This window comes from Egretta garzetta, unplaced genomic scaffold (assembly GCF_000687185.1).
Source record: "Egretta garzetta isolate BGI_Z169 unplaced genomic scaffold, ASM68718v1 scaffold567, whole genome shotgun sequence".
Lineage (NCBI taxonomy): Eukaryota > Metazoa > Chordata > Aves > Pelecaniformes > Ardeidae > Egretta > Egretta garzetta.
In genome coordinates, this window is record NW_009260348.1 from 58,309 (window position 1) to 73,421 (window position 15,113).

Consider the following 15,113-nt stretch of genomic DNA (forward strand, 5'->3'; position numbering starts at 1 on the left):
AAAAGGTGGTGAAGGAAAGGGGTTTTTTTTTCGGGGGGGGGGAAAAAAAAAAAAAAAAAAGATCCTTTGCATCCCTGTGCAGCTTTCAGTGTCTAGGACAACTGTTCAAAGCAGTCTGGTAATCAATTAAAAATTGTCTATAACGACAGAATTATCAAAACACCATGCCCATTTTTTAGTGCAATTACACAGGAGGTCTCCTTCCCTCCAAGTAAAAACCCTAGTAGCTTTGATGCAATTACTGCAACCCTCTGAAAAGCAAGTCCCATTTTTTTTTTTTTTGTGATTGGATTTTCTGCATCCATTACCCCTTACAAAAGGGTGCTCCAGACCCTCACCAAAACTGAGAACCGGTAGCCCTCAAAGCTATTTTAATTTTATTAGTTGCATTCTTGAATCAAAATTGTCTATTTAAATGCCCTTACCTCTCAGGGTCTCGTACTGTTCTCCCCAACCTGGGGGTTCAAGCATCCCTTCCCCTCTTCCACAAGCACACTAGAAATCCATAAAGCTCTGCACAAATGGTTGGGTTTATCACCATTTTTCCTGAAGGGACTTTTCTTCCATAATTCAGACTAAAAGCAATAGAAGGTAAAACCGGGAAAGCATAAAACAAGTTGAAACAACATTTGCCAAAGGACTCGTACAAAGATAACGCTATGCTGGCAAATTCATCACAAAAAAAATTAAGCACAAACCTAGAAATAAGTTCCATTGTTTTGTTACTTGCAAGCAATTGTATGGAGTTTGGGGAAAAGTTAAATTATCACAGCCCAAAGCCCGCCCCTTTTTAAAAATAGCAACCCTAGAGTCACTTGCTTATACAGGAAGGAAAAAAAAAATGTTTTAAATAAAAAAATTAAGTCAGAATTTAAGGCTGCTCATACAGCTTGAATCTATCCCTTCTTTACAGAGCAGTACTGCATATCTTTTAGCATGGCTAAATCTATCAGCAGACACTGTAAGTTAAAGATAGGGTAGGAAAAAGGAAGGTAAATATTGGTATTTCTAAAGCACAGGCAGAGGAAAGCAAACCCTCTTAGACTTGTTTTTTTGAACACATGGATTTGCTTTGAAACACTGTTTTCAACAAGAAATGCTATTCCACGAAGAAATTTCTTCTTCTGCCTCCATACACTGGAAATACTAATAAGTGTAATAATTATTAAGTATTGTCTAAAGAAAATTGAGCGGTGTGGCTTCAGCATCTGTACACATTTGCATGACAAGACAACTTAGACAGACCTTAGCTGGCAGGAATCCCATTAAGACATCCATGCTCAAAATTCCCTGGGTAATCATCTCTTGCATGCAACACTGCTTGTTTTTGCAGCAGAATTTTATTGTAGCTATCAGATGATCGTGTTAAGTTGGGAAAGGATTGAGAAAAAAAAAACAAAAACAAGCTGGCAGAAGGAAACTGAATCATCCAAAATTCCCAACTCTGCTAAAGGTGAACAGCAGTTCTGGTTTTCCCTAAAGGCTTTACTTAAACAGTTTTATGAGCCAAGAATCATTAAGGGGTTTTAGATTTTCTCAGATTAAGATTTTAAAAGACTCTCCTCTAGTACAAGATACCTTGAACGAAGGCTTCTGTGCTTCCTCTGATAGAAGCGGGAGGCTTGCTAACTGTTTACTAGATGCTGGAGTTGTGGCCACCTCTCAAATGAAACCAAAAAGCTTGTGAAAATGCTGAGGAAAACAATTTTAACTGTGGAAATCACTTGGCTTGCTATTGCCTATCTTAGAAATGGTGCTTTTCACCGATTAGCCTTTCTGAAGCAATACAAGCAGTGCTGCTTTTGGTCTGTTTTGACAACAAAATCAGGTCTGTGGAATGTGAAGATGGAGGCATTTTTGGTCTGATTGCCCAGAAAGAATCACAGCAACTACCCCGCATTTCTATTCCTGACCCTTCCCACCATGAACGGGTTCAAATTTGAAACACGGATACAGCTGAAAAATGATGATTTCAAGAGCCTTCGCTGAAAAGACTTAGAATTAGCTATTAAATATAGGGAAGACCAAGATTTGTTTCCCCTCACCGGGGAAATGGGAAACAAAAGTTGGCTGATAGGCACTCGCCCGGCAATGGCAGCAAGCCGGCCAGGCAGCACGGACGCATCCAGACACCCACAGACCGAAGAGAGGGCCAACGAGGGACCCGGCTCCGCGGGACGAGACTTCCCCATTTCTGCTGCTCAGAGCACAACATCCACCTACTCTTCTGACCAGTTATGTTCTGTTTAAATGCTCCTCTTACTTCAAACTTCGCATGTTTTGCTGCCAAATTCCTCTCCTGAATGGCTACGGGGGTCAGCAATTGAAGTCGGAGAGGGCTTGCACCACTGCAGAGGCAACTGAAGCAACTCACCTTTCATTCTCATATTGCTACATAAAGACAATACAAAGGTTTTCCAGCCAAGCATCTTCCAAGACAGCCATAAAATCATCATTTTTAGCCCAAGACAAGAGTCAATGTTTTTTTCTGAACTGCCACACTACAACAGCTGCCTACAGACAATTCTTTGTCTGACTGGTCTTTACCTTTAATGACCATAAAGCACACGCATTCCCACTGCGCTGGCCAGACCTAGGACGTGGATGAAAAGGTCACCCTCACACCTAAAACTGAGTGTAGCTTAATAGTTAAAAGGAAGCTTCTCCATAACTGGCTGGTACTACAAATATTTTGGTTTTAGCTTTTGCACTGTACAAAATCCTCAACTATCAGAAGAAAATGTTTCCCAAATTAATACAGAAAAGTGTGTCACGATAGCACATCTTAAACAACTCCCCCACATCCCCATCATAAATAAAGAAGCTTTCCATAACTGATTAAAACACCCAGGCTCTTCCATCTGAGGCTGAAGGTTGTGCTGTGGAAGTGATGTAAAGCGACTGCAGAACCAGATTTAGAGTCGAGACCTGTTCCATTTGCCCTCCGTCAGAAGCTTTCCTTCCGTGACCTTATATGAAGCATTTCACCTCTGGGTTGAAATCCCTCCATCGGTGAAACACAGCTAGTATTTCCCAGGTGGCACACGGAGCCACAGCCACTTCAGGCAGTATTTAATGGGAGACCACTCAGGTCTGTGAGCAAAGCTGGATTGCATTGGTACCTCCACACCAAGGGTTTCCAACCCAGGGATCCTTAGACCCCAGAAGGGGTTCACAGAGCAGCAGGAGATACAGGAAAGAAGGAAATCGAGTGTATTAAGAACAGCTTAATAAACCAACTCGCCGTTCTGGAAAACTTTTTAGAGATGACAGCTCAGGCAGAATTTAAAAACCACAACCTTTAAGCTATACTGAAAAGTAAGAAATCCATTTATATATCACTTATGCAAGAATGCAGAAGAATTCCAGTATTGCTAGCTAGCTCAAAGACTGTCTAAAAGAAAGGAGTAAGGATACTCTTAAATTATACCAGGTGGATTTCACTGAATACCGAGGCACTCAGGCTAAAACTTCAAGCACCATTCCAATAATAGTCTTATAAAAACGCTGAATGGGTACAGTCAGCTAGAACTCTCAGTTAAAAATAAATATTTTAAATTACTTCCAACATACCCGCTTTACTGTGTTCCTTGCCAATCTGCGGGTTTCCAATTACTTGATTTTTTTTTTTTTTTTAAGCTATTTTTCTTTCACCCATCAGGTTAAAAAGCCACTCAGACAGAAAGAGAAGCTGGTTAATGACAGCTAGAAAACTGGCTGTACACAAACTGCCAGCAAACGTACAGTTAGAGCGAGCTGGTGGAAAAAATCTGTCAGCTTGGCATCTTAGGCATTATATTCAACAAACAGATAATTCACCTTTTCAGACTCAAGCAAGGTAACGTGGCTTTTATAGCCAAGATGCTATTTTGAGCAGTTTTACCAGCTCTCCTATGTCAGGCTGCTCGTGCAGAGCAAGAGGAGACATTTCATACGTTAAAATTAAAGCAAGCAATTCAACGCAGCAACACTGGGTTACAACTTATAAAACAGGAATAGTGAAATATCAGAAGCTGACAGTGGTTTCTGACCTAGTTTTAACTGGAGAACAGTCAAAGAGCTGAAAAGACTGAGGCGAGGCTGAAGGTGCTGAAATTCCAGTACTGGAGCTTGAAGTGCTGGGGAACAGGACTAGAGCAAAAGCCCTCAGACATTCAAACTACCGACGAAGCTTCACAGAGAACAAGGAACTTAAGGTTCAAGAGCTTTAGTTCAATGTCAAGTGACATCCTGGGGAGGAGGGACGGGAGGGTTTAAGCAAGACAGCGATGAAGTAACTGAGGCGTTGCAGGACCTCCTCACACAGGAAGAAATCGTTTTAAACCAGCACGTGTGTGTATTTTTGGAGATATTTTAGTTGCTTTTCTTCTGAGAACTCGAATGTGCTGTCAAACACCTGTGCTCATTTGCGTAACAAGAGAAAAATTAAAACCCCATTACGCAAGAGAACTGCAAGTACTTGGGTACTGAGGGCTACCTAGAGATACAGGGGGGCTGGTGCAGGGGAGAGGAGTGACCCCATCCCCGTAAGCTGCCCACGTCTTCCTCCCGTTCCCCCAGTTTGCTGCTCTGGAGTCAAATATATTTCCACCAGGCAGCTACATGCTGGTTTTAAGCCTCATTAAGAAGCAGTACGTTGCTGGCCTGACAGGTCAGATTTTTAAATGACCTTTGTACCGAGAACAGCGTTACCAAGCTGCTAAGAACAGGGGGGAAAGGAAAAAAAAAAAAAAGTTGGTTTCCATGATTAGGAGAGGTACATTCTGGCTGTTTGCATTTATTTTAGTTCAAAAAAACCCCAAAAAAACCCACCTGTCAGTAAACCAAGCCGTAAAAAAAGCGCAATTCTCTCTGAAGGGCAGCTGTGACGGCATCAACACTGTTGGCCATTCTTAGCATTGTACTTATCACACAAGGTAAACAGGAGTGACTATCAGTTAATGAACAACACAACCCTAAGGCTGAATTTTAAAGAGTGTTTTCTTCTCTGCAATCTTTTAATGAAAATACAGCAATTCTAACTCACTGAATCTGCTTACGGAAGTCTAATTTATTTTAGGACATATTAAGACACCGGGGCTGATTCACTCGCCTATGTGCTCACAAGATGGCTTAAACAAGCTGCTGAAACATCAGGATGATCCTTATCTTCCACACAGCTTCACTACTTTTCTTGCAAGAGAAAAATATAGAAAGGCAATTTAGAAAGCAGATTGACTAACTCGTTCAACCATCCCAGAACAAATCTCAGCTAACACACACACATTGCTGAGCCGAGGAAAACAAGCCTGGACCAGTTTTCTCCTTGTGCCTGACTATATCCTATTGACACTTAAAGGGAAGCATAATTACTAGTCTGCCAAAGTTCTACTTAAGACAGTCTTCAGACGTTCTTCATGGAGTCAGAGCCAGCCCTGCTGGAAGAGGCTACGATAAACCAAAAGTCAGCAGAGCCGGGATCCTACAGGAATCCCAAAGAAATCCGACCACCAACACCCCACGAGCCAGCTCAACCTCAAAAGCTAAAGCAAGATGCTCAGACACAGCTTCTTTTGGCTTTCAGGCAAACAGAGGTGCTCCAATGCTGAACGGGACTCTGGGACCACCACCCAACAGAAACTCAGTATTCAAGAGCGATGCCACCGAGTCACTGAAGCGTCCCACCATCTCTCAAGTCTTCAATGGGACAGTCGGTGATAAAGTAATCACAAATGCCAGGGTTTTTTTCCCCCATCACCAAGGCAAGCTGCCCACAAAAAAGCCCAGCTGAAAGCATCAAACGAGACAACCCCACTAGATTTTCTACCATGCTATAACCTCAGCGTGTTACATACCCTGCACTGCCAACAGCCTCCTCGCAAACACCATCTTCCAGGGGCGCTTGCCTTCTCCGATAGAGAAGCGAAGGCAGCTGCCTGAAGAAGCCACTACCAAGTTAAGCGAGGTACTCCCTTTCCTTCAGCGAGAAGCACAGAACCCGCACTGTTTCAGCTTATGTCTTTATTTGCACTGCCAGGCTGGTTGGTAACAAACCTGCTCCAAAAATAAAGCGACAAACAGTAAAAGAAAGAACATACTCTTCTAAACTGGCAAAAAAATCTACCTCCTAAAAAAAAAAAAAAAAAAAAAGTCAGATGTTTCTTTACTCCCTGCGAGGACACCTGTGAAAGTTCAGGTTACAACAAATTCCAAAAATGAACATGAAAAATTTTCAGATAAGAAGAGCAAAAACATACCACCTCTGCTGACTAAATAGAGATTGACCACAGCGCTGCGAAAAGGCTCCCTGGGTCCAAGCCCGAAAGCCCAGAGAGATTTCATACATTAAGATGGAAAATCTCTCTTGCCCGACAGTGTGAGCCGAGGTAGCTCATCTCATTCATACATGCAAAAGAAGTGGTATGGCCACTGAGCTGGCATTTAATTGTCGGACCAGAATTTTTGATCTAATTATACCAATCCACCCAAGTTCTAGTTAGCCGAGACGTTTTGCTTTCTCAACTGAGCCCATCTGAGGTTAGAATAAAAGTGTATTTCTTCCAGCCTTAATGACAAGTAAAAGGCCTTTATATTAAGTTAAATGGCCTTAATTGTATGAGCACACTACAACTTGCTGCAAGATGCAGGCAGCACCTACGTTAGATACCTCTCCACTGCAAACGACTGCAGAGATTCAGTAGGAAGGCAATGGAAACACGCCTGGCACTACGATATCAAGCCTTCTAGGAAATAAATCTATTATTTTCCCCCTTTGTGTTGAGAAACCCAAAAAGAAAGCATTCTGGATTTCAGTGCAGTGATCGCCACTGTACCATTTTAATGCATTAAGAACAAAGTCCTCAAACGATTCATAAATGATTTCAGAATCACGCCTCCAGAAAAATGTTTGCAATCGGTTTTAATCACCGCTACGTTCCACGTCAACTAATGTGCGTATTTCAAACAGATCCAAGATATCCCATGTACGTTCACAAAGGTTAAGCATGTTTTACTTTATCCATTACTACCTCCCCCTTCCCATTTCCACATTTCTAAAGATTAAACAAAAAGCCGCTTCCTTAGCAAAGCCGTGTCAGGACTCTCCGCCAGCACGGGTCTGCTCCTAGGCTCCAGGCTGGGAGAACTGGTTTGCTACAATACCCTCGCTTGGCTGCACTGCTCTCCTTTATGGAAAACCACACTTGATTTCTGGAATAAAGACGACGACTGGTAGCCATCCATTACACGTGTCAGCCCGTCTCTGAGGTGCACAGGACCCATCCTCACCTCTTCAATGGCACTAGGGAACGTGGACCCCGCTAAGGCAGGAACCATTTCAGATCTCACAGCAGGAAAAGCAAACAGAGGAAGTACCAGCAACTTCCCTACCAAAAAATCCTGACCATGAAAAGCATGTAAGCACACAGATAACTGACTGTGTATATTGGGAGAGAAGGAGGCAGAGCTTGTGGACAGGACCACCACGCTCCCATCAAAACACAGCTGCCCTGGCAAGCACGCAGAGGGGAAGTGGGAAGCAAGGTCGCTGTCACAGGTGTCACCAAAAGCACTTTTCAAAAGAAATTGGTCAGCAGACCTCCTACGCACTTCTTAAGAGACTATTTATGGGAGCCGAAGTTGTTCTTAATTCTGCAAGAAGCAGCAGCAGAGGTCACGATTTGGGCTCTGATGGCTGAACACCCCTGGAAGTGTGAGCAGGTGCCACCAGTATTTAAAAAAAAAAAAAAAATCTATTTTAATGACATAGGCACTGTCATTTCGGAGCAAAGTCCTGCTCAGCCCAGTCTGTCAGCAGCAGCACCCGCATCAGACGCTGCTGAAGGAAATGAAGAAACCCTGTGACGGAAGGCCGCTCCCCTCGCTGAGCTGCCAGCACGGGTCTGCTCCTAGGCTCCAGGCTGGGAGAACTGGTTTGCTACAATACCCTCGCTTGGCTGCACTGTTCTCCTTTATGGAAAACCACACTTGATTTCTGGAATAAAGACGACGACTGGTAGCCATCCATTACACGTGTCAGCCCGTCTCTGAGGTGCACAGGACCCATCCTCACCTCTTCAATGGCACTAGGGAACGTGGACCCCGCTAAGGCAGGAACCATTTCAGATCTCACAGCAGGAAAAGCAAACAGAGGAAGTACCAGCAACTTCCCTACCAAAAAATCCTGACCATGAAAAGCATGTAAGCACACAGATAACTGACTGTGTATATTGGGAGAGAAGGAGGCAGAGCTTGTGGACAGGACCACCACGCTCCCATCAAAACACAGCTGCCCTGGCAAGCACGCAGAGGGGAAGTGGGAAGCAAGGTCGCTGTCACAGGTGTCACCAAAAGCACTTTTCAAAAGAAATTGGTCAGCAGACCTCCTACGCACTTCTTAAGAGACTATTTATGGGAGCCGAAGTTGTTCTTAATTCTGCAAGAAGCAGCAGCAGAGGTCACGATTTGGGCTCTGATGGCTGAACACCCCTGGAAGTGTGAGCCGGTGCCACCAGTATTTAAAAAAAAAAAAAAATCTATTTTAATGACATAGGCACTGTCATTTCGGAGCAAAGTCCTGCTCAGCCCAGTCTGTCAGCAGCAGCACCCGCATCAGACGCTGCTGAAGGAAATGAAGAAACCCTGTGACGGAAGGCTGCTCCGCTCGCTGACCTGCGTCAACGTCTTCCCAGCTCCAGTCATTTTATAGCAGTTTCATTCTGAATCATGAGTTTATGCCTTCATTTTGGGACAGCGTGCTAAAGCCCCACAAGTCAGGGAGTTAATGAGTTGCTGCGACCTAATCAGGCCTGCCACACCACACCTCCGGCAAGTGTCAGACACACAGGGAACAACTTCAAAGGACCAGCAGACCTTACGCTCTCCCTGTGAGCAAGGGCTGCTCCCTTCTCCAGCCTCCCGGTGGAAAGGTGAGCCCAGCGAGAGCCGGCTGACTTGCCTTATATGGCTTCCAAGGCACAATTTCCGCTTGCCCAAGCTCAGGCAGGGTGGAAAAATTTGCTTCCTTGCTACTCCTCCCATCCCGGGCTCTGAAAAGCGTCCACTGAATCCTGGATCTGAAAGGAATGGAAGAATTTACACCGGCGTTTGCATGGAGCTCAGCTCCCTGGAAGAGGTAAAGCCACGGCTTTGGCAACAAGCTGCATCACCTCAAACGCCAGGGGAGAAACGGGAGACGATACACGGGCAGGGATGCATAGAGAAGTTCTAACCACAGCCTTTATTCTTTGCATACCACAAGGCCAATTTTTCTTGCTATTCAGATGCACTTAAGCCTTTTAAATTTCACGGCAGCAAGCTTTACAAGTTAATTATGAGTTGGGAACATTATTTCCTTTCACCGATTTATCCATAATACACTTTACTATATACCAGGAGTTTTGTTTTCAGAATCCAGTGAATACAGCCTCGGCTCAGGTTTATGCACTATTTTCTGCACAAGTCAGTACTTCCTCCGGCAGTTACTGTTAACGCTACTGAAGCCTGTCCTACCTTCTGGTCACAGCAAAGTTAACGTAATCTAGGTCCGTGTCGGCGTTTGCAACTTCTCCGAGCATCACGGAGAAACTCTCAGACTTACTGAACACAGAGCCGGCCTCCTGCTCCCTGAGTGCAAACACAGTCACGTCCATAGCCCTGAATATCTGCGAGTGCAAGAAAGCTGCCGGCTACGAAGCACAGTAGATGCAGGCCATCAAAAGGCTGCTTCACTCTCAACAAGCGCTCTTTCTTTGTGGATTATTGAGGGGGTTTTATTCCTAAAAACGTGCATGTATTCACTTTTTCTATCCTTGATTGCCTATACCAAGATCCTACCTTTTTTCACAGATTTTTCTCAGTGCAAGAACCAGGGGCAGATTTACCTCCAGCCATCAGTGTTTCGTCTTTGCTTTCATCTCCTGGTCACCAAATGGCAGAACCTGGCTCATCCACACACACAGGAGAGAGAAAAATGGTGGCGGAGGAGCTTGAAAAACTAAGTTCTGTCAATCCCCTTGTTCCCTTCTTTTTGGGGACTGGGAAAGACAGAAACACAGCTCATTTGATTTTCTCATAGAAACCGGGAGCCAAAAATAACTGAAATCAGCGCCGGAGCTGGAAAGGTACAACAAAACTCACACAAACATAAAGTCTAGACACTGAAATGTGGAAATATGATTCAAATAACCACAACTGGCACATAATGTATTGATTGCAGCCCATCACAGAACAGGCCCTCAGTGGGTAAGAATACAGGAGAAAGATTAAATTAGCGTCTTCCACTTTGGTTTTAGAAAATACGGATCCTTTGGGCACAGTGATATGGATTGAGCTAGCATTTCTTCTGTCCTGCTAGGCTTTTAAGTAACACATCTGCTCTTGCTAAATAACGACAATTAGCTTGAACTATCCTGGCAGCACCCATCCCGCGTGAACAAAACTGCCAGGGTTGTCAGGTGGCTGCTCTTATCACAGCATGGCCTATCAGCTAAACTACACAGGTCTCAAAACGTTGGAGCCAAGTAGTCAAGAGGATGTTTGTACTGATGAAATCTAAATACTACAAAGGTTTAGGCGACTAGCCGTTTTTAGGAAGTTTCACAGCACTTGTTAAACCTCACCACACACAGACACGAACCTAAAGCAGAAAGTCTGCGTCTACCATGAAACCCAAGGGCGTGAACTGGAACGGGGGCTGAAGCCGGCAGCACGACTCAAGCCTTTGCTTGCAGTCCTACGCGCAGATCGCCCTTCAAGACGCTGGATCCAGCCTTCTCCCTGCGATGACCTGCTTTCCTGCAGAGCAGTATGCCCCAGGACCAAGCCCAGCGCCTCCCTGGGCGGTTGCAGGTTCTGCATATAAGAAGAAAGAGTAACTGGTGGTGGTGGCTGGCCCGAAGAAGCTCTGAAGAAAAGTAAAACATCTTGGTTTTCCATGAACGCCTTGGGCTAAAGTCTTCTCTCCTGCATAGCAAAAGCCAAGAAAAGCTCAGCTGCAGAGAGGGAGAGCAGAGGGTTAACAGTAATCAGACTGTACCAGATCAGGGAAGACTCAAGGTGGGTGGAGGTGGGCAGCTAAGTAAAGTCATGCTTACAAGCAGTAACTCTTTTTGAGTTAAACAAATGCTGGTTTCTTTAAATTAAAAAAGGCACTAGTCCAATGTAAAGAAAGGAGAGACCAAGCGCATGGAGCAGTGTTTTTTCTAGACTGCCTTTTCGCTGGAGCAATGCAAAAAGGACTGGATTTTGGAAGCCTGCTTTCCCGCTGCGGCAGTGATACACCACTCTGCAAACCAACTGCTGAGGGGTTTTGCTCATTATTATATAAATGCTCCTTATTATATAAATTCTTGGGGGGGGGGAGGGGGGAATTTAAACAAAAAAAACAGTCAAAAGGCTATACTAGGTTACCAGGGTGTGCAAAAGTTGCCTTATGTACATGGGATGTTTCTAAGCAACACATGAGCTACTATAGAAAACTCTTCTTATCAGCAAATCCAAGCTCCTTTCCTGGATAATGCATCTAGGTCAAGCTAAGGCACGTTGAATGTAGAAGCCTGGTTTTGGTGACGTCTCCTCTGTATCTACACTGTATAAAATACTAGCATAGTTTGGGTTATCAGGCTTTTTTTTTTTTCCCCTCATTAAGTTCACTCCAGACAATGGTTCCTCCAGAAACAGCATTAACCTTAATTATTCAGAGGTAACTCAATCTCAACCTTCCTGATGTTATGAAGCCGAGCTGATGACCACTTCCCCCACCCCCAACTTCTCTCATTCACAAAACCCAAATAAAACCAGTATATTACATGGCTGTGTTCACAAATTAGGGGTATCGGGTACAGGATCCCAGATATATGGTACCTCTTCAAAGTCTACCTAAGCCCATGCAGCCACTCCATCCATTCAAACACACTCTCTTGTGCGTTAGCAGCAAAAGCACTAAGTCAGCCAAAATGTATTCTTCTCCCATGGATTAGTTGGCACAAATTAGTACAAGAGTGACGCATGCAGTCTGTCCCTTCCCATTTTTCAACATGCACAAACACCAGGGATTTGGAGACGCTTCACAAGTTTATGCTTACAAGTTACAGGCAGAGTTTAAATTGTTTGAAATGTGCAAACTGTTTAGGAGATAACACGCTCATTTACTAACGAGACCTCAAATGCTTTTTCAAACAAAACTTCCCCTCCCTCGCCAGTAATAAAGGCTCTTCTGCTATCCCAACAGAGTCGGCACTATGCAAGTGAACTATTTCAACAGTCACCATCCCTCTGCCAAGCAACACTATGACAAAAACCAACTAAACAGGACAGAGCACTTCAGACTGGCTCAGAAAAAAAAACCCTGATGGTGGAGGATCACCCGTAGACTCCACGGGTTGACTGGCTCATGGCGAGCGCAGGAGCTGCTGGATGCAGGACCTGCACGGCACACGCTGGCCACATCAGAGGTCACCGGGAGATAGACTGCTCCGAAGAGACGTGTTTGCACACCACGTTTGATCAGATATGCTTCAGACAGGAGGAAAAAAAAAAAATTAGAATAGCTTTCCTTTCTCCCTTTGCTGCCGTTGAAGTGGAATAAGAAACCAACCATAGAATATGCTAAAAAGGAGCAAGGGTTCGGTCTTGCTGGGTAATGAATACAATTGCCAGGATCCAGCTGCTAGAGCCATTGGTACAAGTGCCAAAACACTCCGCTTACGTATCTTAAGAAAATAACCTAGTCTCGTAATACTAATCTAAGGGGTTAATCTTCAAGCTTCCTTCCCCCAATATTGCTAGAGAGCAAAAAGTTATTAATGCCCAAATTCAGCTTCACCAATTAATGGTGTCATATGATTTGCTGATAAAAAGCAGAACAAGAGGATTCTGTCACAAACTTTCTATTTTCCTGTGGCACGTCACCAATTAGACCTGCTGCTTTAGTCTGCTACCACCAGTATAAAAAAAAAAAGCATAATGGGTTTATAATTTGCCACCGAATCCCATAGCAACTGTACGTCACTTTAGATGTAAATTACAGACAATTCTTTCCCATGCAATTTGAAAACTATAGAGATGAATCTATAATTTGAGCAGATCCAAATGGTATATGGTTGAGAGAAAAAGCTACCCTAAATAATTGAAAGGAAACTGCCACAGGCCAAAACATTCCTCATGCACAGTGTTAAATGTCCCTTTGTCCCCTTCCTTCAGATGGGAGGTGCCACATCCAGGTCAACATTAAGAACATTTAGCAGGAGTTTAGCAGTTCGGTCCCTTCTGCATAGCCTGTCCCATTTTTGCTGATTGCGAGGAGATGTACGTGTACGATGAGCTTCCTTTCCAGCCAGCCTCCTCTGATTCATTTAGTCATGTCACCGACTCATGTTCCCGATGTCGTAATAGCTTCAATTTTGACGGACTACAGCATCAGTGAATTAATAGGACAGGAAAAAACAGGTTACAGGAAAGGAGGAATGATGCAAAAGCTTTAAGATAATTCAATGAATTTTGATTCGAAAGCCGGATTGTTCTTCTCCTCCTGACACCTGCAAGCAGCTTTCAATTCCCAAGTCAGCATGAATACGCATTACCCTAAAGACCCTGTAATGACAGCAGGAGCCTTCATTTTGTATTTCGTGCTTTAAACACAGCAAGATGAAGGCATCTACAACAACCTGCTCTAAAAGCAAGTCAGGAAAAGTTCTTTCAATCAGCAGCGGCTACAAGGGGTTGGTTTAACCCTAACCTTGAGAAATAACTTCTGTGACACTCGGTTTGAGAAGAGCACAGAAGGCACAGGGAAGATGACTTGGAAAGCCACATCTATCAGACCATGGTTCCAAAATTCAGTTCAGCTCGTAGAGCACAGGGGCAATGTGCCTTGGTTATCTCAGCTTAGCCCCCAATAAATATTTGTGCATCTGCCAAAGTTCACCAGTGAATCAACCGGTGGCTTCAGTTCAAAACACTCCATGTAGCAGGGGCAGAGCGGTACAACGCAAGCAGGAGGCACTGCTCGGCTGCTGCATCGCGCTCCTCTCTACATCCTCCTAAAATCATGGGGCTGCCATGCAAGCCAGGGCTAGAGCTGGCAGCTGGGCTCAGCCCTGCCTCCATCAGCTAGGGTTAGGTCAACGCAAAAGCTACAAAAACAGCAAAAGGTGTGCAACTGCAGTCTCGCCGTTTGTTATCAAAAGACGACCCATCGTTCAAGCTCACTAGTACGGCTCCTTGAGCCACAAAGAGGGGCTTTAAATAAATATGTGAAAGTCAGGAAATTCCCAGGTAAGGGTTCCAGGAACAACCCTAACTCTTGTTTACATGCCATCGGCACCCACACCACAATAGGGCGAGGAGCTGAGCCTACTGCCAAGTGACATTTGGGTCTGCCATGTAGCACTTTCAACTGTGCATTAAGATTTCTACTTACCCAGAAACCCCCCCAGTGTTGCTAAAAAAAAAAAAAAAAAAAAAAAAAAAAAAAAGGTGTGAAAAGCAAAGGATGAATGCCATGACCGGAGGCATCTCCAGCTGTATTAGGTGAGGACAGATACAATGTCCCATCATCAAGTGTGAAAGACAGGGTCCAGGATAAAGAATGAAAGAGGAAAACAAGGCATGCGCATGAGGAGTTCCCTCGTACCTCGACCTGGGCAGCAAGAAAGCTGAAGACAGACCAGAAGAAATGGGGAAAAGTCATGCCCTGCTTTTTTTTTTTTTGGGAGGTGGGAGAGCCTAAAATGAGCCTACACACAGACACCCAAAGGGAACGCAGAAAACTGCAAGCTAATGTAGAATTAGACTCCTTGGAGAACCAAGAGTTGTTTTAGGCTAACACACCAGGCCAGCTCCATTTCATCAGTGGATAAATTGACACGGGACACATTTTCCACCGCTCAGCCTTCAGCTGCGGAGCTCAGCAGTCAGCGCTCAGGGTTTCACAACTGTGTGGAAGCAGTTTCAGGGGCTGCGAGTTTCACAAGAAGCAGACGGGTGACATCTTAAAGTGTCCCCTATGAAGCCAGTGTTATTTTTAAGACAAATATTTCTTTCAGGTGAGGGTACCCCCCTGCTACTGGAGAAGGAAATCCTTTTAAGGACAGCAAGAAGCCGGCAGCCCTGTGATCTGGACCTCTTCAGCAGCT

At 44.5% G+C, this 15,113-nt stretch overlaps 1 protein-coding gene across 1 annotated transcript in view; it reads right to left on the bottom strand.

The window, feature by feature from the left end:
• Positions 1 to 14,823, bottom strand: part of ELL (elongation factor for RNA polymerase II) — a gene marked incomplete at its 5' end in the record, with an annotated part of 56,681 nt that extends 41,858 nt beyond the window's left edge. Inside the window, one exon of the mRNA XM_035898178.1 lies at positions 14,809 to 14,823. Within this exon, the coding sequence (XP_035754071.1) occupies positions 14,809 to 14,823 (15 nt within the window). The remainder of the gene's footprint in view (positions 1 to 14,808) is intronic.
• Positions 14,824 to 15,113: the final 290 nt, after the last annotated feature.